General features: G+C 49.1%; 1 protein-coding gene across 6 annotated transcripts in view; it reads right to left on the bottom strand.

Annotated features, from left to right (window-relative positions):
- Positions 1 to 26,630, bottom strand: part of LOC137518508 (tensin-3-like) — an 841,402-nt gene that overhangs the window by 167,998 nt on the left and 646,774 nt on the right. For 5 of the 6 annotated variants that reach the window (XM_068236462.1, XM_068236464.1, XM_068236463.1 and 2 more), the window contains one exon: positions 6,331 to 6,408. The exons of the other annotated variant lie outside the window; for it this stretch is intronic. In XM_068236462.1, coding sequence (XP_068092563.1) covers positions 6,331 to 6,408 — 78 coding nt within the window. The remainder of the gene's footprint in view (positions 1 to 6,330; positions 6,409 to 26,630) is intronic. 6 annotated transcript variants of the gene reach the window in all.

Here is a 26,630-nt window from a genome sequence, read left to right as displayed (position 1 = left end):
GTTAGCGGAAAATTGATTTTTATTGTTTTTTCCACAAAGTGTCATTTTCCACTAACTTGTGACAAAAAATAAAATCTTCTATGAACTCACCATACTCCTAACGGAATACCTTGGGGTGTCTTCTTTCTAAAATGGGGTCATTTGTGGGGTTCCTATACTGCCCTGGCATTTTAGGGGCCCTAAACCGTGAGGAGTAGTCTGGAAATCAAATTCCGCAAAATGACCTGTGAAATCCTAAAGGTACTCATTGGACTTTGGGCCCTTTAGCGCAGTTAGGGTGCAAAAAAGTGCCACACATGCGGTATTGCCGTACTCGGGAGAAGTAGTACAATGTGTTTTGGGGTGTATTTTTACACATACCCATGCTGGGTGGGAGAAATACCTCTGTAAATGGACAATTGTGTGTAAAAAAAATCAAAAGATTGTCATTTACAGAGGTATTTCTCCCACCCAGCATGGGTATGTGTAAAAATACACCCCAAACACATTGTACTACTTCTCCCGAGTACGGCAATACCACATGTGTGGCACTTTTTTGCACCCTAACTGCGCTAAGGGGCCCAGAGTCCAATGAGTACCTTTAGGCTTTACAGGGGTGCTCACAATTTACCACCCCGCCCACTTGCCAGGACAGTTAACAAACCCCACAAATGACCCCATTTTGGAAAGAATACACAACAAGGTATTCCATGAGGGTAATGGTGAGGTCATTGAAAATCTTATTTTTTGTCACAAGTAAACGGAAAATGACACTTTGTTAGAAAAAAAAATAAAAAAAAAATTCTAACTTGTGACAAAAACTAAAATCTTTTATGAACTCACCGTGCACCTCACATAATACTTTAGGGTGTCCTCTTTCCAAAATGGGGTCATTTGTGAAGTCTGTCCTGGCATTTTAGGGTCTCTGCAATCATTACATGTATGGCCAGTATTAGGAGTTTCTGCTATACTCCTTATATTGGGTATACGGGTAATGCACTCTGGGCTAAAAGGAAAAATGAACGGCAAACATACCTTGCTCCACATCAATGGCAGATCTTCCTCCACATCAATGGCAGTGATAACCTCAGGAGAGAGACACCCCGTGCCACCCTGCACTCAGGGTGAGCCACCAACTTATGTGACTGTGCCTCAGAACTTTAGTATACAGCATTATGCCTGTAGGATACAGCAATATGCCTGCCAATAGAGATGACTCTGTGTGGCATTAAAGCATCATCATAGGCCCAAATCACATATAAACCGGGGGTGTCCACACTCAAGGGAAATTCAAACATGCTGTCTTATATCGCCAACCCAGGACAGATCAGCAATATCAAGCATGGAAACCGATCCTTCTTCCGACTTTTATGCTTACCCGTTTGGTTTTCAAGCTTACCTCTCCTCTCCCTGTGACAATGTGCGAAAGACCACTGAGTGTGTGCCTACTCCTGTGTCTGGAGTTCCCTAGGTTCTAATAGTGTACCTGCTCGTGGTACCTCTCAAAACACGGCCCTACGCATAGACCAGGCTGGTCAGGACAGCGGGGACAATAATAAACGGTGTCAGTCCTTGTTCCAGCCCTGCTGCAGACACGGCAACGTTTTCTTCGGATGCGTTGACCTGGGGCACACGGAAGCTGATAGGCGTAATGCCTTCCATGCAGTCGGCTAGTTGCATCTGGGGGGGGGGGGGGGGCCTGGCACCTCCTGGATACGAGATGTCCAGAATGATCTCTTCCTGAAATTGGAGGAAAGATCCAGTTCTCCCAGCCTTACTGTAGAGAACAAAGCTGTTGTAAACTGCCAATTGAATCAGATAAAAAGACACTTTCTTATACCAGTGTCTTGTTTTCCGGGAAATTAAATAGGGCACTAACCTCTGGTCATTGAAGTCCACCCCTCCCATGTTGACATTATATTCGTGGACGACAAGGGGCCTTTCAATGACCTTAGTTGCCCGTTGAATTTGGACTGTCGTGTCTGTGTGAATGGTGGACAGAAAGTAAACGTCCCTCTTGTCCCTCCATTTCACCGCGAGCAGGTCTTCAGTACGCAAGACGACCCTCTGCCCCCGTAAAAGTCTGGTGGTAACGAGCCGTTGGGGGAAGCCCTGGCGACTAGGCCGCGCAGTGCCACAGCATCGGATTCCTTCTAACTTTAAGTGCTGAAAGAGGGCCACACTTGTGTAATAATTGTCCACAAAAAGATGGTACCCCTTCTGGAACAAGGGTGACACCAAGTCCCACACAACCTTTCCACTGCTCCCCAGGTAGTCAGGGCATCCGACCGGCTCCAATTTTGAGTCTTTTCCCTCATAGACCCTAAAACGACATGTATAGCCTGTGGCCCTTTCACAGAGCTTATACAGTTTCACCCCATACCGGGCGCGCTTGCTTGGGATGTACTGTTTGATGCCAAGGCGCCCGGTAAAGCGTAAGAGGGACTCGTCTACGCAGATGTTCTGTTCAGGGATATAAGCATCTGCAAATGTTGATGACAGGTGGTCTATGAGGGGCTGAATTTTGTGGAGCCGGTTATAAGCAGGGTGGCCCTTTTCATGACAGGTTTTGTCGTCGTTGAAGTGCAGGAAGCGCAGGATGGACTCAAATCGTGTCCTGGACATGGCAGCAGGGTACAAGGTAACATGATTTACTGGGTTCGTAGACCAATACGACCGCAGTACATTCTGTTTCATTAGTCCCAAGTGAAGGATAAGGGCCAAAAAGATTTTAATGTCGGAAACTTGGACTGGTTTCCACCCGAAAGGCTGGGCATACATGCTCTCCGGGTGCTCGGTGATGAATTGTGTGGCTTTACGGTTGGTCTCAACCACAATTAAGTCCAGGAGAACCTGGGTGATGAACAGCTGCAAAAAGTCTAGGGCCGTTCCTAGATGAGCTGTCGCCACCTGGACTCCAGACTGGGCGGTGAAAGGGGGCACTACGGGTGCGGCGGAATCAGGGGATTGCCAATCTGGTTGTGCCAGCACCTCTGGGAGTCTATGGGTACTACGGGCCCGTCTTCTTCTTGGTGGCTGCGATGGGGGTACTACTGCACTTGCCACCGTACCAGTTTCAACTTCCATGCTGACGCTCACCACTTCGCCAGGGTCTACGGAAGCACTGGAACTAAGTCCAGGAGATGCTGCGCTGCTGGTGCCTGCCTCACCAAGAAAACTATCATCAGCGCTAGCACCACCCTGCTGCCCTTGAGGCGGATCCTGCGCCACCTGCGGTCTAACGACTTGGGGTCTGGTACGCCTGGCTCTAGCCGGGACCATAGCCTCGTCATCACTTTCGGTCAAGGAACCACTGCTTTCTACAGGTTCAAATTCGGACCCGGAAGATTCGACGGATGATTCTTCCCAAAAAAACTCATCCGACTGGTCCATGTACCTGTATACCTCGTCATCGGAAAGCCCCCTTCTTGCCATTGTGGATTACTAAATTTATGGGGTTTTCCTCCGAGACTACCCAGAAAAAAAGAGCACCTACCTAGCAAAAAGAGAGTATTTGAGAGGTATTGGGGTTGGTGGGAAGTGGGGTCTCAGAGGCAATCAAACAATCACGGGACAATCAAATACAATTACAGCACAATCGAATCCAATCACAGCACAATCAAATCTGATGCACTCGGAAGGTGATGGGGGGAGGGTGGGATTGGGTGTGGCGGGAAGTGGGGTCTCAGGCAATCAAACAATCACGGGGCAATCGAAGTCGATCACGGGACAATCAAATACAATTACAGCACAATCGAATCCAATCACAGCACAAGCAAATCTCATGCACTCGGAAGGTGATGGGGGGAGGGTGGGATTGGGTGTGGCGGGAAGTGGGGTCTCAGGCAATCAAACAATCACAGGGCAATCGAAGTCGATCACGGGACAATCAAATACAATTACAGCACAATCGACTCCAATCACACAATCGCACAAGCAAATCTGATGCACTCGGAAGGTGGTGGGGGGGGAGGGTGGGGTTGGGTGTGGTGGGGGGAGGGTGGGGTTGGGTGTGGTGGGAAGTGGGGTCTCAGGCAATCAAACAATCACAGGGCAATCGAAGTCGATCACGGGACAATCAAATACAATTACAGCACAATCGACTCCAATCACACAATCGCACAAGCAAATCTGATGCACTCGGAAGGTGGTGGGGGGGGAGGGTGGGGTTGGGTGTGGTGGGGGGAGGGTGGGGTTGGGTGTGGTGGGAAGTGGGGCCTCAGGCAATCAAACAATCACGGGGCAATCGAAGCCGATCACGGGACAATCAAATACAATTACAGCACAATCGAATCCAATCACAGCACAATCAAATCTGATGCACTCGGAAGGTGATGGGGGGAGGGTGGGATCGGGTGTGGCGGGAAGTGGGGTCTCAGGCAATCAAACAATCACGGGGCAATCGAAGTCGATCACGGGACAATCAAATACAATTACAGCACAATCGACTCCAATCACAGCACAAGCAAATCTGATGCACTCGGAAGGTGGTGGGGGGGGGGGGAGGGTGGGGTTGGGTGTGGTGGGGGGGAGGGGGGGGTTGGGTGTGGTGGGAAGTGGAGTCTCAGGCAATCAAACAATCATGGGGCAATCGAAGCCGATCATGGGACAATCAAATACAATTACAGCACAATCGAATACAAGCGCAGCACAATCGAATACAAGTGCAGCACAGTCAAATACAATGCACTTGGACGGTGATTAGGGGGGGGTCTGAGGGCGATTTGAGGGGGTGGGGGGTTGATCAGGAGCCTGCACGGGGCAGACTGAGTCCTGATCTGATGAGAGGCAGACACAGGGGGTTACTGATCAAAGATCAGTTAGTGATTGCTGGGGAGGACAGATGTAAACAAAGAGCAGGGGATGTAATCAGAAGGGGGGTATGAGGGCAATCGAAAGGGCCTGGGCAGGTGATTGGTTACCCCCGCGGGGCAGTTAGGGTCTGCTCTGATGGGTGGGGGTGCTGAGGGGTGATGGACAGGTGATAGACAGGTGATCAGAGGGGGATCAGAGGGGGATCAGGGGGTAAGGTAGCTGTATACAGATGTATACAGTATACAGGGGGGTAGTCTGGGATGGGGTGTGGGGGTGATCTAAAGGTAGGGGGGGATCAGGGGTGACTAGGAGGCAGTTAGGGACCTAAACTAAAGGGCAGCGTCGCTAGTTAGTGGCAGGTGGGGGGGTGGGGGTTTTACAGGGGTGCAAGGGTGCTAGGCAGGGGTTTGCTGCGGTGATCAGGGGGGGTATGAGTCCTGGGGTGGGTGATCAGGGAGGCTGTGGGCAAAATCAAGCTGCGTGCAGTGAGACTTACAAGTGCTTCCTCCTCGCTGGTGGTCTCTGGAACAATGAGACCACGAGGCGAGGAGGAAGCACGTATAAGGCACTTTGTTTACCTAACAAAGTGCCTTATACACTCTGATTGGGCAATTATGCGGATTCCTCCGCTCGCCGGCTCTGCTAAGTGGCCGGCGAGCGGAGACAAAATGCCCGAGTAACGATCCCGGGCGGAGGATCACGTCACGGATGACGCGATCGCTCCGCCCATGCCCTTAGAAGGACTGCCGCCTCTGTGGGTGAGCCGGTCCTTCAGGGCTCCACTTCCTGGCCGTCCCTGTGCGTTAGGCGGTCGGGAAGTGGTTAAATCACAGTATGCCCTGCTAAGATGCATACAGCAAAACACACACATTTGCTCACTTCCAGCTAAAGTAATTTCCTACCTTTATCTGGTCAGCAGGTGCCAGTCAACCAATCAGGTGTACTGTCATACACCCTTTGCCTGCCATACCAAATCTAGCAGGAATTGCATAAATTAGCATTCAGGTGGGAGGCTTCGGTTGGACGCAATTGTGGATTGCATCTGTTACAGGGACGCCCCGTGTAGGCACATCTCCCACACGGTACCCTCCCTAACCACTCACCTGTCAACCACATCCTGGAAGCTGCAAAAAAAAATTTAAAATCACACACATTGGTTCGCACGACAGCCGGGGGCCCCAGTCTCGCTCACTGGCTGGGGCCCCCAAACCACCTCGAGGGAAGTGCGGGTGGGCCCTGGATCTCTCACTCCCAGGGAATTCACAAATTTCCTCACTTCCAGCTAAAGCAATTTCCTACCGGGGGAGTTGGGTGAGGTGATGGCATCTATGTGGAACTGGATTTATAGATTTGAAGCAATTCAAGCACTGTTTATCTGTTCTGTTGCATTTGTTGGATGTGGGAGTCTTACCCACTTTTACCTGGCTGCTGTATTGGAGGACTTACTAATCCTAAACACACTTTTTTTTTGCATAAATAAATATAAAACGTTAATTTAATACATAATTTAATATACATTTTTTTGGATATGTATACCTTTGTCTGGGATAAGTAATTTACAAGGCAATGCCAGAGGTGTAATAGAATGTTGATAAATCAAGGCCGTCAAGCTCCCTGAATTAAAAAGGAAAAAAAAAAAAAGATTAGATACTTCTAAATTTAAAAGGGAAAACAAAATGACAAAGAATGCAGTGAAATTTACTAAACAATTATATTTAAATTGACAGGGTAATTCCAATGATAACCAGTCATGGATAGTCAGATATCAATAAAGTGCATATATTACCACTAAATTCCTATGACAAGCAGATTTTATTTATTTATTAAGCACCATATATACTTGTTTATAACCCGACCCGCGTTTACACTGAGGTACCCACTTTCCCCCCAGAAATCAGGAAAAAGTGATTGAGTCGCATATAAGCCAAGGGTAGGAAATGCAGCGGCTCCTGAGTTTCAATAATCAAACTAAATGTCCCCCCTAACCCCCATATTAAATACAACAACCTCCCCTAGATGAAATGCATCACCCCTATGTCAAATGCCCCAGTAGAGGTAGCCCCCCCATTAGGTAGCCAAAGGTGACCCTAGTATAGGTAACCCCCATTACGTAGTCAAAGATCCCTCCAGTATAGGTAGATATATAGCAGAGCAAACAAATAATTAGGCAGAGCTCTGAGTTTTCCCTCTCAATGTGTTTTAGAAGAATCCTCAATGTTCATAAAATATCCTTGTAAATCAATTAACATATATGTCCCTAATTTGCTGAATAGTTGGATAGTCCTGAGCATTGGCAGTTTCACTGTGCTGTTGTACCCAACAAGATATGCTGTATATTGCTGAGGCCCCTGGGTCCCCCCTCCACCCCCTGAAGAGCTGAGCAGAGACTCACCTGGTCTCCTCCTGACAGCCCCCTCACTGCCTGCACTGTGAGTACAGTCACCTACACCCGCTCACTTGCCCACATCCATGGACCTGGTCTGCAAAAGTTTGCATTGCCGCCTCCTCCTGAAAGCCCCCCTCACTGCCTGCATTGCACGGCATAGTTAGACTTTACATCAGCGGTGGCAGGGTGCCATGCACATATATTTCAAAAACAGGAAGTGTGCGATGAGGTCACTTCCTGTTGACAGAACTGCCCTGTGCATGGCACAGGGGCGTTTCTAGGGTCCTTGGAGATCGGGGGCACCTGTGGGCACCAGGTGGGGAGGTGCGCGCTGCGGCAAAAAATGGGCGTGGCCATGAGGTGAGTGAGCGTGGCCATGGGTGGGGCCAAATGTACATGAACTTAGCAGCGGTGTAAGCTACAGATAACTGGCCTGCCCATCGAAATATTGGATGGAGCCCCCTGTCCTTTATTTAGATAATTTACAATCAGTATAGGCATAGATCAAAGATGTATACGCACATACAATTTTGATTGGTCAATCACTGACCCCCAATTTTACCACCCCCGTGCAGTAAGTGGGCCAACAGACAATGAATTTTATGAACAGAGCTAAAATTGGTTAATCAAAATTGTATGTGTGTACCAGGCTTTACAGCTAATACTGTACATACTGAAAGTAGCAGGGATAAGCATACAATATAGCTGGTTTACAATCAGTAAAGGCACAGAGTAACACCTTACACTGTACACACTGGAGGTAAATCAGCACACAGTGCAGGCACTAGAGAACAGCGTATACTGTACATACTGTAGGCAGCAGAATTCAGCAGACTGCAGCTAGCGTGCCAAAAATTCTGAGGATCACGTTGTGTGGCGTGCTTATTGCGCCCGCACCGAAAAATGGGTGGGCCATGGACCAGAATATAGGTGTGGTAACAGGTGGAGACAAATTTACATGAACCTAGCAATGGTGGGACATTAGATTATGACAGTGGTGGCGAACCTTTTGGAGGCCGAGTGCCCAAACTGCAACCCAAAAGTCACTTATCTATCGCAAAGTGGCAACAGCAATTTAAACTAAATACTGTACAAACGTTTTAACTCATACATGAACATTATGGAAAATCCAAGTTGAAAATAAACTGTGAAGATAAACAATTTCATCCATCCTACTCCTGAAAAATGTATTCAATTTTTTAGAACCTCCCAGTTTTAGTTTCTGTTTTAAAAAGCTAAAAAAGTAGGTTTAATGCTATTGTCTCATGATAAGGATTCAGCTTTTCCCATAGTCTCGCAGTTAGCAATCATGTGATCCCCAACAAGACAAATTCAGCAATCATGAGGCCCCCAACAAGACAAATTCAGCAATCATGCGGCCTCCAACAAATCATGAGGCCCCCAACAAGACAAATTCAGCAATCTTGAGGCCCCCAACAAATCATAAGGCTCCCAACAAGACAAATTCAGCAGTCATGAGGCACATAAATAGACAGCATTTCACATAAATAGGCAGAATGCCCCCTTAATATGGTAGCCCCCCCAAGTTAGGTAGTGAGTGACAGGGACCCCCAGGTTAGCTAGTGAGTGCCAGGGAGCCCCTTTAAGTAGTGAGTGAGTGCCAGGGAGCCCCTTTAGGTAGTGAGTGAGTGCCAGGGAGCCCCTTTAGGTAGTGAGTGAGTGCCAGGGAGCCCCTTTAGGCAGTGAGTGCGTGCCAGGGAGCCCCTTTAGGCAGTGAGTGAGTGCAAGGGAGCCCCTTTAGGTAGTGAGTGAGTGCCAGGGAGCCCCTTTAGGTAGTGAGTGAGTGCCAGGGAGCCCCTTTAGGTAGTGAGTGAGTGCCAGGGAGCCCCTTTAGGCAGTGAGTGAGTGCCAGGGAGCCCCTTTAGGCAGTGAGTGAGTGACAGGGAGCCCCTTTAGGTAGTGAGTGAGTGACAGGGAGCCCCTTTAGATAGTGAGTGAGTGCCAGGGAGCCCCTTTAGGTAGTAAGTGAGTGCCAGGGAGGCCCTTTAGGCAGTGAGTGAGTGCCAGGGAGCCCCTTTAGGTAGTGAGTGAGGGCCAGGGAGCCCCTTTAAGCAGTGAGTGAGTGACAGGGAGGCCCTTTAGGCAGTGAGTGAGTGCCAGGGAGCCCCTTTAGGCAGTGAATGAGTGCCAGGGAGCCCCTTTAGGCAGTGAGTGAGTGCCAGGGAGCCCCTTTAGGCAGTGAGTGAGTGCCAGGGAGCCCATTTAGGTAGTGAGTGAGTGCCAGGGAGCCCCTTTAGGCAGTGACTGAGTGCCAGGGAGCCCCTTTAGGCAGTGAGTGAGTGACAGGGAGGCCCTTTAGACAGTGAGTGAGTGACAGGGAGCCCCTTTAGGCAGTGAGTGAGTGCCAGGGAGCCCCTTTAGGCAGTGACTGAGTGCCAGAGAGCCCCTTTAGGCAGTGAGTGATTGCCAGGGAGCCCCTTTAGGTAGTGAGTGAGTGCCAGGGAGCCCCTTTAGGTAGTGAGCGAGTGCCAGGGGGCCCTTTTAGGCAGTGAGTGAGTGCCAGGGAGCCCCTTTAGGCAGTGAGTGAGTGCCAGGGAGCCCCTTTAGGTAGTGAGTGAGTGCCAGAGAGCACCTTTAGGTAGTGAGTGAGTGCCAGGGAGCCCCTTTAGGCAGTGAGTGAGTGACAGGGAGGCCCTTTAGGCAGTGAGTGAGTGCCAGGGAGCCCCTTTAGGCAGTGAGTGAGTGCCAGGGAGCCCCTTTAGGCAGTGAGTGAGTGCCAGGGAGCCCCTTTAGGTAGTGAGTGAGTGCCAGGGAGCCCCTTTAGGCAGTGAGTGAGTGCCAGGGAGCCCCTTTAGACAGTGAGTGAGTGACAGGGAGGCCCTTTAGAATGAGTGCCAGGGAGCCCCTTTAGGCGGTGAATGAGTGCCAGGGAGCCCCTTTAGGCAGTGAATGAGTGCCAGGGAGCCCCTTTAGGTAGTGAGTGAGTGCCAGGGAGCCCCTTTAGGTAGTGAGTGAGTGCCAGGGAGCCCCTTTAGGCAGTGAGTGAGTGCCAGGGAGCCCCTTTAGGTAGTGAGTGAGTGCCAGGGAGCCCCTTTAGGCAGTGAATGAGTGCCAGGGAGCCCCTTTAGGCAGTGAGTGAGTGCCAAGGAGCCCCTTTAGGCAGTGAGTGAGTGACAGGGAGCCCCTTTAGGTAGTGAGTGAGTGCCAGGGAGCCCCTTTAGGCAGTGAGTGAGTGACAGGGAGCCCCTTTAGACAGTGAGTGAGTGACAGGGAGCCCCTTTAGGCAGTGAGTGAGCGCCAGGGAGCCCCTTTATGTAGTGAGTGAGTGCCAGGGAGCCCCTTCAGGCAGTGAGTGAGTGACAGGGAGGCCCCCCCCTCTAGCCGCCGCTCCCCCCCTCACCTGGCAGTGTAGTCAGACCTCAGGATCAGCGGCGACCCGACCAGTACTAGCGGGCTCCGGAGTCCGAACGCACCCGCTCGATATGCGGAAGTGATGTCACTTCCGCATATCAGTGCGGGAGCTGGGTCCTAGCGCCTGCACGATTGGTCGCCGGCTCGCCGCCTGATCCTGAGGTCTGAGTGACGCGGCGGCGGCTGGAGGGAGCCCCTGAGATCTGTGGCACCCCAGGACAGATTGGGGGCACGTGCCACCCCAAAATAGGGCTAGCGACGCCCCTGGCATGGCACCAATCACTCGCAACACTGAGCCCCAGCCACCGCTGGTATAAAGTCTAACTATGCCAGGCAATGAAGGCAGAGAGGGGAGCTGTCAGTAGGAGTTGGTAGTGCAGACAGTTGCAGACCAGGTCCTGGGATGTGGGCGAGTGTGTACGAGGTGGACGAACAGCTCACAAACAGCATGATGGGAGAGCCAGGCAGCCACACAAGCAGGAATTTGGACTAAAATGACTAGGAAGTGGACTAGGAAGTGTAGGCCGAATGCTTTATTCTAGTGGAGGGCTGGTTTCACTTCAGTTCTGCATGCCTTCTAACTTTATGAGATGACAAAGAGGGGCACTTTAGGACACACCCTTAGCACACATCTGATCATGCCCTCACCACACCCCTAGCCATGCATACCACTAAAAATCAATAAGCAAAAGATGTAACTTTGTAATTCATACCACACTGTTTCGTTCTATCATCATCAGTTTTTCTTCAAATTAACATTTGTAATTAAGAAATATATCAATTTAGACGTACGCAGAGGGAGGTGCATGATGACATAGGCACACCCACGTCCCTGCTCTGCTGCTGGACCCTGCTTCGATAGCGCGGAGCGCTGGTGTCCCATGGCGCTTTATGGCTGGTGCAACGAGAAATAGAGGAACCACTGCCGTCACCCCTATGACCCTGCAACGTTCAGCCGCTGAGTGCTTCACTGCCCCTTCCCCCCTTCCCCTGGCTCAGCTGGACCACCGGAAAATATGGCTGAGAAACCCGTGCAACAGGCCACGGGATCACCTCAATTGCAGCCTACAAAGAAAGTAAACAACCTAGAAGAGGTATGGAAATACTTGAAAAACTTGCCAACTAAACAGAACCTGTCTGAGCAGACTGACAGGATCCTGGCAGCTACAAAAGTGGAGATATTGGCTGTTAAGGAGGAAGTGGATGAGCTCAGGGGACAAACTGAAAGCCTAGAAGGTGAATTGGGGACTATCCGCACTGAGTTGGCAGAAATGGGGAGGGAAAAAGTGGCGCAACAGCTTTTAAACAGTGCCCTTTGCTCTCACGTGGAGGACGCACGCGTAGAAGTTACATCCGTGTGAGTGGGCTACCTGAAACTGTTAACCCAAAACAACTTGATGTAGATGTATTGCAAAAAGTTTTTAACAGCATTCTGTATGAAGGCAGGTCTCTACAACTTTACCAGGATTTAACTCATACCAATGGTGTAGCTAAGGATCTGTGGGCCCCCATTGCAAGTTTTACAATGGGGCACCCCAAGAACTCTATACATAACAATTGATACGACGCACCAAAACCTGCCAATGGCAACTACAGTGTCAGAGGTGCAAGAAGGGGATGGGGAACAGCTTGTTAATGAGTGCACAATTTATTCCACAGAAAAATGTGATGGTGATCGGAATGGATCTACCATGATGCTGGCTGGAGTTCCCGTTCAGCGACAGACTTTGTTGGGTGGGGGGGCCAACATAAATTATTGACTGACCGGCTGCTACTTTGTAGCCTTTCAGCTTCCACATCAGGATATTATGGATGGCTTGAAGCTGTACCTTGTGGCATCTCTCTCCACTAGTTCCTCAAGGTAAATCATGCGCTGCCAGAGAAGGTTGTGGTGTACTGAGATCATGGAGTGTCAGATGGACAGCTCAACACAGTTCAGAATTATGAGATCCCGCAGTAAGGCCCGGTTCACATTAGCGGTGGCCGTCCGGAATCGCCGTGCCGGAGCCGGACCGCTTGCAGAACGGACGGAACAGACGCACGGCATAGCAATGAAAGCCTATGCGTCCGTTCACATGCGTCCGTTCTGCCGGACCGGAGCCGGACCGGATCCGGACTCCGGCGTCCGTTCCAACATGCGCTATTTTTTGGTCCGGCTCCTCCGGCAGCCGTATCCGGGGCGGAGCCGGACTGCACCATCCGGCCAATACAAAGCAATGAGAGCCGGAGAGCGCACAACACACTGGCAACAAAAACCGGACGTTCTACCCCACTTCCTATGCATTTTGGATGGGGACCACATGGGCCCAGCGTTCAAAGAGTGGGGCAGCAGCGATTTCATGCTGGAGCTCTTTTTGGCAGCAACATGTCTGATATGTCTGACAAGGAGGCGAACAACGGGAAGGAGAGAATTCCCAGGTTTACGAGTAAAAAATGCCTGGATCCATGGTCCCAACTGCAGTCTCTGTATCCACGGATAGTCTCCACACGTCCACCTGTCTCCAACAATGACCCCAGACCCTTCTGCTGACCTCCCAGACCCCAGGTATTTACAGGATGTTATCTCCTTAAGAAACCGGATCCGGACCGCAACCGTGTTCACACCGCACGGAAACCGGATGCAAACGGACCGGATCCGGACCGGATCCGGATAGGAACCGTACGGATCAGGTCCGGTCCGGATACGGTGCGGTCCGGACATCCGGTGCGGTTTTTACTAAACCGCAAGTGTGAACGGGGCCTTACTGATCTGTTTTGGTACTTTTGAAAATTATTCCCCTTGCATAATTGTCATTGTAGTGCAGAAAAGGATCAGCACCAATCTGTACTGCTCCACGTCCGGAACATTTGTCACAGGGCAGAAATGACATTGTATTCTTAAACTGGCGGCATAAAGTGCTTTAAAACATCTTGCGTGTGTATACATGGATCAGGTTAGGTAGTGTAAGTAGTGTACTGCTTCACACTGACAGACCAAAGTCACTGTTTAATGCACCTCAAACAACTGTTTGTGTAGTGATGGCCATGCTGATGTGCATGTTGATGAGATTGTAGGCTATGGCGATTTTCCAGCCCAAATGGTCGTGCTTAGGTAGCTCAATGACAGAACAACAGTGACTGTCCGGCTGATCGAATTTGGTCTGTCCACAATGAAGTAACGACCTTATTATCTCGGTTGTGCCCCTCAACACACTCATTTAGGTCATTGCTTCATTGTGATATGCAAGCCCCTTCACTGCAGCAAGGTAACGATCACGAAGGGGAATTGACACATGTACATGCCTTTTGTTTTGTTGTTGCAGCTGCAGTGCAGCCAGAAAAATTAGACATGTACACACACCTGAAAAATTATTATTCTTTTTGGAAGAGTCCTGGACCCTGTTGGTGGTGGCGGAGAAGGCAGTCAAGCAGCCTGCAGGCTGAGATGCTGTGTGGGGACTGACTTAGTCTTCAAGCAGGCAGCAGTGGCATGCAGGAAGAGGTGCTGTGTGGGTACTGGCTTAGTCTTTGGGTAGGCAGCAGTGGCATGCAGGCAAAGATGCTGTGTAGGGACTGACTTAGTCTTCGGGCAGGCAGTAACCCTCCGGGATCCATGCCTCATTCATTTTAATAAAGGTGAGGTGCTGAACACTTTTTTGACCTAGGCGACTTCTCTTCTCAGTGACAATGCCTCCTGCTGCGCTGAAGGACCTTTCTGACAGGACGGTTGGAGCGGGGCAAGCCAGACGTTCGTTGGCAAATTGTGACAGCTCTGGCCACAGGTCAAGCCTGCGCACCCAATAGTCCAGGGGTCATCACTGCTCAGAGTGTCTACATCCACACATAAGGCCAGGTAGTTGGCTACCTGCCAGTTGAGGCATTGTTGAAGGGTGGATCCCAAAGGGCTGAGGCAAGGCGTTTGACTAAGGAAAGTCTGCATGTCCAACATCACCATCTGATTGCTAGAGCTTCTTGTCCTTGCCTGCGTGGACATGGGAGGAGGAGGATTACTGGCATCTTTTTTTCCATTGTGCTGTGACATCCCCCTTAAATGCACTGTAAAGCATACTTGCCAGCTTGTTGTACAAGTACTGCATTCTTTATCCCTTCTGGTAATTTGGTAACATCTCCGCCACTTTGTGCTTATACCGAGGGTCTAGTAGCGTTGCCACCCAGTACAGGTCATTCTCCTTGAGCCTTTTCATACGGGGGTCCCTCAACAGGCTAGACAGCATGAAAGACCCCATCTGCACAAGGTTGGATGCCGACCTACTAGTCATCTCCTCTTGCTCTTCCTCAGTGATGTCAGGTAAGTTCTCCTCCTCCCCCAGCCACAAACAATACCACGTGAAAGGTGAGCAGCACAAGCCCACTACGACACCTACTTCAGTTGTTCTTCTGCCTCCTCCTCAAAGCCACCTTTCTCCTCTGACTCCTCTTCCATAGACGACTCCTCCTCCTCCACCCTCCTCTGTGTTGTCAACAAATCTGGTTCTGCTGATGATTGTTCCCACTCTTTCTCCTCTTCCTGTTCACGCTCCTCTACAGCTTGAACCACCTTTCTATGCACGGCATGCTCCAGGAAGAAAGTGTATGGGATCAGGTTGCTGATGGCACCTTCGCTGCGACTCACCAGGTTTGTCACCTCCTCAAACAGACGCATTAGCCTGCAGGCATTATGCATGAGTGTCCAGTACCTTGTCAGTAAAATCCCCAGCTCCCCAGAGCCTGCCCTAGCACCGTAGCTGTACAGATACTTGTTGACAGCTTTCTCCTGTTGTATCAGGCGGTTAAACATGAGGGGTGTTGAATTCCAGTGAGTTAGGCTATCGCAAATCAAGTGCCTCACTGGCAAGTTCTTTTTGCGCTGAATACCGGACAACTGCGCCATGGCCATGTAGGAACGCTTGAAATGCCCACACACCTTCCTGGACTGCCTCAGGACCTCCTGTAAGCCCGGGAACTTACACACAAATCTTTGGATTATAAGAATCAGCACATGTGCCATGCAGGGTACATGTATCAACCTGCTCAAACTCAAAGCCGAAATGAGGTTGCTGCCGTTGTCGCACACCACGTTGCCGATCTCCAGTTGGTGCGGGAGTAGACACTGAAACACTTGTTTGTTCAGAGCGGCCAAGAGTGCTGGTCCGGTGTGGCTCTAGGCTTTGAGGCAAGACATGTCCAAGATGGCAACACCTATACTTTGAGCAATTTATAAATACTCAATAGTCTTGCTCGAAGGCGATACAAGAAACATTATTACCAGAAAAAAGTACCTTCTATGAGCAGTAATTAAGAATTAAAGCTGCAATGAAGTTGCAAAAAAGGTCAAATTTTATTTATCATCAAAAAACATGAACAAACAATTAAAATCAATTAAAATATTCCCCACGTACTGATTATAATCAGAATTCCTGAATGAATAACCCTATAGTTTACAATATCATATCCAATATGTATGTAATCACTAACGATCATGGTACAGCTGAAAAATGTGCACATGTGCACTGACGTCAGTGCTCCACGGAGAGGAATCATTTGTGTGGCCACACAGGTTTGCATAAGGATTCCCACCCACACCCCTGTCATAAGCATGCACAGTTTAGAGTTTCAGCAGCCTCCATTGAAGCAGACGCCGTTTGCGAGCGCGTAGGGCGCAGATTCCCCGATCCTGTTTCCCCTTCTTATCGTAGTAAGCTGCAGCATCACTATTTATATTTCACTAGGTTAATTGTCATTGTGTATGTAATTTTGTCTTGTTTCCAGGATTTTTATCACACAGTATTCATTTATATTGCTGCATACCCACATAAATTTTGTTTTTTTAAGGAATCACCAGTTTGATTTTTCATGCACGAGTGAGTGCTGTATATATACACAGGCAGCTCTCATAAACTTGCAAGGATATTTTTTTGGCACTTTTGAAGGTATATATGTGCTAAACACGCATATATATTATTCTACCCCATTTTTTCCACTTTTTTCTTGGTTTTTCATAATGTTTTGATTTTTTGAATTTGAGTATCCAGCAACACTATAGGTCTTTTATTCCACCACACTCCTTGGATTGGATTATAGCACTGTGCACATTTTTCAGCTGTACCATCATCGTTAGTAATTACATCCATATTGGATATGATATTGTAAATTATAAGGTTATTCATTCAGGAATTCTGATTATAATTAGTATGTGGGGAATATTTTAATTGATTTTAATTTTTTGTTCATGATTTTTGATGATAAATGAAATTTGACCTTTTTTTGCAACTTCATTGCAATAAGATTGCAACTTTATTTCTTAATTACTGGTCATAGAAGGTACTTTTTTCTGGTAATAATGTCCAAGATGGCACGACACTGTCGTACCTGGCATGCGGAATAGGCCCTGGGGAGCTGGGGGTGTGCAGTTTGAGAGGAGAGCGCAGCAGTAGAGTAGCACTCAGCCAAGAAGGACGACGACAGTGAAAAGGATATAGCAGGAGGAGAAGGAGAGGAGGTGGCAGCAGGCCTGCCTGCAAGCCATGGAGGTGTCACTACCAAGTCGGCTGCACAGTCACGTACTCCATGCTTGCCAACGGTCACCAGGTTTACCCAATGTGCTGTGTAAGTAATACACCTGCCCTGACTGTGCTTTGCTGACCAGGCATCCATGGTCAGATGGACCCTTGACCCAACGCTTTGTGCCAGAGATGACACCACTTGCCTTTCAACATCACGGTACAGTTTGGGTATCGCCTTTTTTGAAAAATAATTGCGGCCTGGTATCTTCCACTGTGGCCTCAGAGTCCACCAGCTTGCATAGTAACAGCTGGCGGGCTACCAGTTCTGCCAAGCCAGCTGTCAGACGCCGGGCAAGGGGGTGACTAGCAGACATTGGCTTCTTACGCTCAAATATTTCCTTAACTGACACCTAGGTGCTGTGGGCAGCGGAGCAGGAACTGCTCAAGGTGAGAGGAGGAGTGGAGGAGGGTGGCTGTGAAGGTGCAAGGGCAGCAGAGGATAAAGCGGCTGAAGATGCTGCACCTGGAGGAGGAAGAGGAGGCAGAGGGTGGATTTGCGTTTGCGTGTTGCTTTTCCTCTGCTCATCACATTGGTGTTTGTGCTTATTGATCAAGTGTCTTCATAAGGCTGATGTTCCTAGGTGGGTGTTGCTTTTTCCACAACTGATTTTTTTGTGGCAGATAGTACAGATGGCATTGCTGTAATCTGAGCCAGATACATGAAACCACTCTTTGCCTAATCTCAACTGCCACCTTAAATCGGTATACCCACACCTCAATCTGAGGGAACAGTCCCACAAATAGAATGCCGTACATGTAAATATATAAATAACAGTGGGAGAGTTCATAGGTATTTGCAAAATTAGAAAAGTAGCTTTATTGTGACACCGACTCCATCAAGGGTAAACAAATTAAAATCAATTAAAAAATTGACCTGTACTGAGCACATCTCCTTCCGCACCTCCACCACGCATGCCTCACTCACACACCCCTATTGGTACCGGTACCATTTTGTCCGTGTCTTCAGAGAGGGGGAGAGAGCAATATATGCATAAGCATGGAGGACAAAGGAAATCCTCTTCAGCTTGCAAGCTAGACATAAATAGGTCCAGAATAATCTCACCACTGGTAGTCCACTCGTTTGGTTACCGCATCTGCGATGTCTCCGGAACAGTCAACTACCTGGGTCGTGACCATAGGACGGTGATGGCTCTCAGGCAACGGCTCTACCCGCTCTGCATATCCGTGTTGCAGCGGGGAACACGCACTAGTGCCATATCTGTCTAGTGTGAACTTGCAGCCGAGAGGAGCGCTCCAGGTGACGTAATAAGGACCTGCCCACCGACGCGTTGCGCCCGCCCACTTGCGGGCTTCGTCAGGGTGTATGTGGCTTGTCATTGGTTACCCAGGCCGTTCTTTTAAATCCAGCAGCTTCGGGGCGGGGAGTCTCATTTGTACGTCATACGTTTAGTACGTCATAGCTCCGCATAACATACGGAAATCTATGCGCACCACCCTACATCACCACGCGCTGCGGATAGTCTCCATGGCAACTCTGGTATGCTGTTGTGGCGTCATGTCGGCGTTCAGGCGGCATTTGTTCCGCGTTCCAACTGATACTACACTCGCCTCTCCAATGTTCTCCTAGGCATCAGACCGCAGAAAGGGTATGTACAGAGCGAATTTGTCAGTAGATATATATCACATATTAGCCATACAGGAGACCTCATATAGTTCTTTGGTATAAGTGTGCTATACTCTTTAATGGAAAGTCTCCAGGTAATATGTCTCATCCCCCTCTCCCTTTCCAGTCATCAGTGATTCCCCCAAGCCTCCTAAGAAGGCAACAAGATTATGGGGGTAGGAATGGGGCATAGCTCAGTTCATTATTGAGCCCTGCTGGGCCCATGGCCCCCAGCAGGTAGATCCACCGACTTTCCTGCTGTTTTAACAGTTTTAATCTGTCTCCCCCTCTCCTATTCACTGGAATGAGGGCAATCCCCATTGCTTGCAGGCCACTCGGATCACCAGTATGTTCCTGGCAAAAATGTTCCGCAACAGAACTCCTGTATTGTCCATTTTCCCGAAGGCCACTGTTTATGTTCGATACATGTTCCATCACTCGTGTTTTTAATTTGCGAGTCGTTAGCCCCACATATATCTTACGACAAGGGCACTCCAGACGATAAATGACCCATTCACTGTCACAATTAATAAAGTTCCTGATCTTCCATTGCTTTCTACCAGATGCATCATGAAAGAATTTGGCTTGCACCATCACCTCACATGCAACACACCTCCCACATTTATACATTCCTGCAATTTTACTGCGACCTAACCAAGTGGTTGTCGCAGTTGGAACATACTGTGAGGTTACCAATGTATCCCTCAAATTGGGTGCACGTTTCGCTACAAGTAGTGGGCGTTCGCCAACAATTCCCTTCAGCTCAGGATCGGTCTGCAATACTGGCCAGTATTTTGACAGGACATCCTGGATCTGCCTCCAATTGGCATTGAATGGGGTTATGAAACGGGGGGGTTCAATCTTTTTGTCAGGCCTGTTTCTTGGGCGGTTTGTACTTCCAGCCAACAACTCGTCCCTTGCTTGCATCCTGGCCCTGTCGAGACCCGTGCAGAGCACATCATGACGGTACCCCCGCTCTCGGAATCGGTCATACATGTCCATGGTTTCCCTAGTAAAGTCACTCTCGAGTGTACAGTTCCTGCGCAGGCGCAGGAACTGACCATATGGAGTACCGTTTTTTAGGTGACCAGGATGGTGGCTGGCAGCGTGGAGGAGGGTATTGCCCGCTGTAGGTTTGCGGAATGTAGTTGTATACAAACATTCGCCCCCTCTTCTTATGTGCAAGTCTAGGAATGAAATCTCCGTTTCACTTGCAGTATAAGTCAGGGCGATATTCCTTCCATTTTTATTTAGCCGGCACATGAAGGAGTCAAGCTCCCGCATGTCCCCCCTCCACACCACCAGCACATCATCAATAAAGCGGAGCCAAAGTCGGACATGTTGCTCAAACTCCGGGAGGGGGTACACGTCCTGGTGTTCCCATTGGCCTAGATGTAAGCAGGCATAGGCGGGCGCACAGGCCGCCCCCATCGACGTGCCCCGCACCTGTCGATAATGGGAATTGCCAAACATGAAGCAATTATGCTCTAGCACGAACCTCAACGCCTCAACAAGGAACGAGTTATGTGACTGAGCACCAGGATTAGCATCCTCCAGGAAGAAGTGGACAGCCCCGATGCCAACCTCGTGGGGAATCGACGTGTACAAACTCTCAACATCGATTCCCACAAGGATGTCACCGGGGCCGAGCCGAACCTCACCGAGGAGTCTGAGCACATCAGTAGAGTCCTGCACAAAAGAGGGGAGTGATGACACCAATCCTTTCAGTTTAGCATCAAGCCACTTCCCTAATTTCTCTGTTGGGCCGCCTATTGCGCTAACAATTGGGCGACCTGGTGGCTTTGATGCATTTTTGTGAATCTTGGGAATGAGGTACAGTATTGGAATGCGGTAATTTTCTACCTTTAAGAATTTCATTTCTTCAGAGTCCAGGATATTAGCCTCCCCAGCATCATCAATCAGGCTATTGACATACGCCACTATGCGGTCATAGGGCTTGTCCTTCAAAACCCGGTATGTGTTCTCATCAGAGAGTTGACGATTGGCCTCGGCCAGGTATTCCTCCCTGGACCACAGGACCACGTTTCCCCCCTTATCACTGGGTCTAATGAAGATGTTGTCGGCTGCTTTTAATTCCATTAAAGCAGTCCTCTCACCTCTAGTTAGGTTATCCTGATTTCTGGGGTGTTGCCATTTTAACTTTTTAAGTTCCTGAGTAACCAGGTCTGAAAAGGTACCCAGAGCCTGATTTTGATAGGGGGATGGCATATATTTGGACCCTACATGCATATGTACATGCTCAATTGCATTCGGTTCGTCACTACCATAACTCCTCTCTACATCCTCTAAACCCAGATCTTTCAGCTCCTCCAGATGTCGCAAGGTTTCCCTCTCACCTAGGCTCCAAAACACCTCCTCTGTTGTCTGCCCCGCTCCCTGTTCCTGGGGTATATCCTAGTCATGGAAATCGTACATCACCCGTAAATTCAGTTTCCTAATATACAACTGGAAATCTTTTTGGACATCAAATTCGTCTCCTCCCTGTACTGGGGAAAAGGACAAGCCTTTTGACAAGAGGGAAACGTGGTCAGGGCCCAGAGAGAAATCAGAGAGATTGATAACATTAATTTGTTGGTTACAGGTCACCTGTGTTTTTAACACAGGGGGAGCCCTACCGGGCTCCACGTCCACTTCCTCCCCCCGACACATTATGTCTGTGGGTGGTTCTTCCCTTTCCGAGGAGGTTGGACCCTTAATATAGGTTTTAAATTTCTCTCTATCTTTTTCTTTCTCCCTCTCCTTTTTCCTTTTTCTGGCCTCTTTTCTTTTTCGCCGTCGCTGCCGTCGCCGCTTTCGTCTAAAAAAACGACCGATTTTCCTGAGTTTGATGATGCTGGGGAGCCTCCACCCCCGTCTTCCTCACCCCCCTCACTCCCTCGAGGCTGGCCGCCTCGACCACGGGACCGAGAACGCTGTCTGCCTGGAAGGTAGTCGTAAAACTCGTTCCACTCATCTATATCTTTCCTATATTTGCCTTGTTTCTCTCTTTTGATACTCTTCTGAATGCGTTCTACCTCCCCTTTGAGCAGATTGTTTAACCTAATAAAGAGGGGATGTTCATTGTGGGGCTCCAATTCAGAAATGCTTGCCGCAATTGTTTCCTTGATTTCGTCTAGCCGGATAGATTCTTCCTCAATAATGAGGTCCAGCAAAACAAAACCATGTTTTAAACATGCCCCTTTCCACTTGGGTAGAAACCGCGCATTTTTCAAGTGCTCCGCTGGGATCACGCGCTCCCTAATCCCCCACGGCAGCACCCGAGCCTCACGGTAAGATTCCAAGGTGGATACATTCCATCTCCTACGTAAATGTTTGAGTGTAAGTTTCCTATGACTCCTACATTTCCGTTTGATCTCTGCCTCAATATCAGGCTGTTCCTGTTCGGTTAAGGGTGCACTCGTGGAAAAGGCTGATCTAATGTCATTGGTAATATCATCAGAGATTGCATACGCCATGGATAAAAGATCTCAGAATTCGTGTCACAATAGTAGCCGTTGTGTCAAATAAGGATTTTCGGCAGGAGAGGCAACACTAATAATTCAATACAGATACATGAAACCACTCTTTGCCTAATCTCAACTGCCACCTTAAATCGGTATACCCACACCTCAATCTGAGGGAACAGTCCCACAAATAGAATGCCGTACATGTAAATATATAAATAACAGTGGGAGAGTTCATAGGTATTTGCAAAATTAGAAAAGTAGCTTTATTGTGACACCGACTCCATCAAGGGTAAACAAATTAAAATCAATTAAAAAATTGACCTGTACTGAGCACATCTCCTTCCGCACCTCCACCACGCATGCCTCACTCACACACCCCTATTGGTACCGGTACCATTTTGTCCGTGTCTTCAGAGAGGGGGAGAGAGCAATATATGCATAAGCATGGAGGGCAAAGGAAATCCTCTTCAGCTTGCAAGCTAGACATAAATAGGTCCAGAATAATCTCATCACTGGTAATCCACTCATTTGGTTACCGCATCTGCGATGTCTCCGGAACAGTCAACTACCTGGGTCGTGACCATAGGATGGTGATGGCTCTCAGGCAACGGCTCTACCCGCTCTGCATTTCCGTGTTGCAGCGGGGAACACGTACTAGTGCCATATCTGTCTAGCGTGAACTTGCAGCCGAGAGGAGCGCTCCAGGTGACGTGATAAGGACCTGCCCACCGACGCGTTGCACCCGCCCACTTGCGGGCTTCGTCAGGGTGTATGTGGCTTGTCATTGGTTACCCAGGCCGTTCTTTTAAATCCAGCAGCTTCGGGGCGGGGAGTCTCATTTGTATGTCATACGTTTAGTACGTCATAGCTCCGCATAACATACGGAAATCTATGCGCACCACCCTACATCACCACGCGCTGCGGATAGTCTCCATGGCAACTCTGGTATGCTGTTGTGGCGTCATGTCGGCGTTCAGGCGGCATTTGTTCCACGTTCCAACTGACACTACACTCGCCTCTCCAATGTTCTCCTAGGCATCAGACCGCAGAAAGGGTATGTACAGAGCGAATTTGTCAGTAGATATATATCACTTATTAGCCATACAGGAGACCTCATATAGTTCTTTGGTATAAGTGTGCTATACTCTTTAATGGAATTACTGGTCATAGAAGGTACTTTTTTCTGGTAATAATGTCCAAGATGGCACGACACTGTCGTACCTGGCATGCAGAATAGGCCCTGGGGAGCTGGGGGTGTGCAGTTTGAGAGGAGAGCGCAGCAGTAGAGTAGCACTCAGCCGAGAAGAAGGACGACGACAGTGAAAAGGATATAGCAGGAGGAGAAGGAGAGGAGGTGGCAGCAGGCCTGCCTGCAAGCCGTGGAGGTGTTTACCCAATGTGCTGTGTAAGTAATACACCTGCCCTGACTGTGCTTTGCCGACCAGGCATCCATGGTCAGATGGACCCTTGACCCAACGCTTTGTGCCAGAGATGACACCACTTGCCTTTCAACATCACGGTACAGTTTGGGTATCGCCTTTTTTGAAAAATAATTGCGGCCTGGTATCTTCCACTGTGGCCTCAGAGTCCACCAGCTTGCATAGTTGGCTGATGGTGTAATTGTTAAGGGCTCTGCCTCTGACACAGGAGACCAGGGTTCGAATCTCGGCTCTGCCTGTTCAGTAAGCCAGCACTAATTCAGTAGGAGACCTTTGGCAAGTCTCCCTTACACTGCTACTGCCAATAGAGCGTGCCCTAGTGGCTGCTGCTCTGCTCTGGCGCTTTGAGTCCGCAAGGAGAAAAGCGCAATATAAATGTTATTTGTCTTGTCTTGTCTTGTCATAGTAACAGCTGGCGGGCTACCAGTTCCGCCAAGCCAGCTGTCAGACGCCGGGCAAGGGGGTGACTAGCAGACATTGGCTTCTTACGCTCAAATATTTCCTTAACTGACACCTGGGTGCTGTGGGCAGCGGAGCAGGAACTGCTCAAGGTGAGAGGAGGAGTGGAGGAGGGTGGCTGTGAAGGTGCAAGGGCAGCAGAGGATAAAGCGGCTGAAGATGCTGCACCTGGAGGAGGAAGAGGAGGTAGAGGGTGGATTTGCGTTTGCGTGTTGCTTTTTCTCATCTGCTCATCACATTGGTGTTTGTGCTTATTGATCAAGTGTCTTCATAAGGCTGATGTTCCTAGGTGGGTGTTGCTTTTTCCACAACTGATTTTTTTGTGGCAGATAGTACAGATGGCATTGCTGTAATCTGAGGCAGAGAGACAAAAAAAATTCCACGCTGGTGAGCTCTGGGATGATGGCATCTTGGTGGAGTCGGCAGCAGCTGAAGTTGAAGGGCGTGTTGGCTGGCTGTCCCTAGGTGGCGATACATGCCGCTGGACACTGCCACAAGCTGTTTCCGATGAGCTCCCCCTGCTTCTTACAGCAACTTGGCTCCTCCTCCTCTCTGACTCCCCCTCTGAACTGTCCCCCTGTTCATCTTGTCTTCTGGGTTCCCACATGACATCCATGCCATGATCGTCATCATCCATAGCTTCGCTTGTATCAGACACTTCCAAAACTGTACCAGCAACAGGTACTTCATCATCATCCTCACACCTTACATCCATAGTGACGTCTAACTCAGACATATGAGGTGGTGTAACATCCTTAGCACCTTCATCTTGTACCAATAATGCTCCTGCATCAGTAAATTTACCACAAACCTGTGTGAATAACTCCTGTGAACTCTGAAATGGAGCGGCTGTGGTGCTAGTAGTAGCAGTGGTGGCTGCAGGCTGAGTGTTAAGTAGTTGTGGTGTGCCCGAATCAGAGCAGAAGGAGGAAGATATGTCACGGTTCCATGCGCAAGCTGAGGAAACTGGGGTGGGGGTTCTGTGTGAAATGGTCAACTACGTCCTGGCAATCTTAGTGGTTGAGGGTACGCGCCTTCTGAACACTGTACTTTGGTCGGAGGCCGCACGAAATCATGCCAGCATGGCCTTGAACAGACCTGTTCTCCCGGCCTCTGCTTGTTATTTTTTTCTATATGGGGGGGGGGGGGGGATATGCACAGTAGTACTAACAATATTCAAAAGTGGTGGACAGTGTGTGTAATCACAAAGAGGCACACAATCAGTGTCAAATATACAGCAGCTGTGTGTGTGTGTGTGTGTGTGTGTGTGTATCACAGGGCTGTGTACTTTAACACACACACACACAGATATCCTATAGTACTTTCAATCACAAATACAGTTGCAAGCTAAGCACTGCTTATGGTACATAATGTGCTGGCTTGCTTGCAATAGTTAGAAGAGTATAGTAGAACTACAAGGGCCAGCAACTGACGGTGGCTTGTATGCAATGTGTAACCCGCACAGATATCAATAACAGATACAGTTGGAAGCTAAGCACAGCTTATGATGATAGACAGTGTGCTGGCTTGTAATAGATAGAAGAGGATAGTAGAACTGAAATGACTGTGGCCTGGCCTGTATACAGTGTCGCTCTATAACTAACACACACACACACACACACACACACACACACACACACACACACACACACACACACACACACACACACACACACACACACACACACACACACACACACTAGAACAATATGAGCCCTCAAAAGGGCTTTTGTTTTGGGGTGCTTTCAGCAATAAAGAACAGCCTAGTTAACTGTACCTGTTTCACTGTGTGCTGTATCTATGCAGTGTCACCCACAAAGAGAGCTATGGTATAGTAATTTATATCACACAAATACAGTGGAAAGATATGCACTGGTGGGGCGTGGTCTGCACACGGTGGAAGATGGAAGCCTAAGTTCAGAGCTTCTGCCGAGACTCACAAATCCCCGCAGCTAACACCCTTCCAGCGCTATGCTATCGAAACAAAAACATCCAGGAAGCTTCACAGACACCCAGAGAACAAAAGGTGTGCAGCCAAGCAGAAACATTCCAGACATATTTCGCTTGCAGAAGACGGACAACTCCCGGCGTGAGACATCTAAGATGACGCAGACACCTGCACCAGCAGAAGGCCCGCAGACCAGCTCTGCTACAGAACCTCTGGTGAGCCATGCTGACATGTTTGCTTATATTAAACAACTTCCTACGATGTCTGACATGAACAACTTAGCCGCAGACATTAAAAACAGTATGATGGGTGCAGTGTATGAGCTCAAGGAGGATGTACAGGGCCTAGTGAAGCGGATTGAGGATGCAGAGAGGGCGGGAGATAACAGAGATGCAGCCATTGAGGAACTACAGCAAGCAACCGTTTCTCATAACTTGCATTTCATTGAGATGAACAGACATATGGAAGACCTAGATAATAGGGGACGACAACACAACATCCATGTGAAAGGCGTACCAGAGTCTGTGCAGCCCAGCGACATTAATGCTGCCCTCCTTTCTATCTTTAACAGTTTGCTGGACAGGCCTAAGGACACTGCC

This window comes from Hyperolius riggenbachi, chromosome 5, assembly GCF_040937935.1.
Source record: "Hyperolius riggenbachi isolate aHypRig1 chromosome 5, aHypRig1.pri, whole genome shotgun sequence".
In the NCBI taxonomy this organism is placed as follows: domain Eukaryota; kingdom Metazoa; phylum Chordata; class Amphibia; order Anura; family Hyperoliidae; genus Hyperolius; species Hyperolius riggenbachi.
The sequence above is the reverse complement of the archived record's forward strand: the minus strand, read 5'-3'. Positions and strand labels throughout refer to the sequence as shown.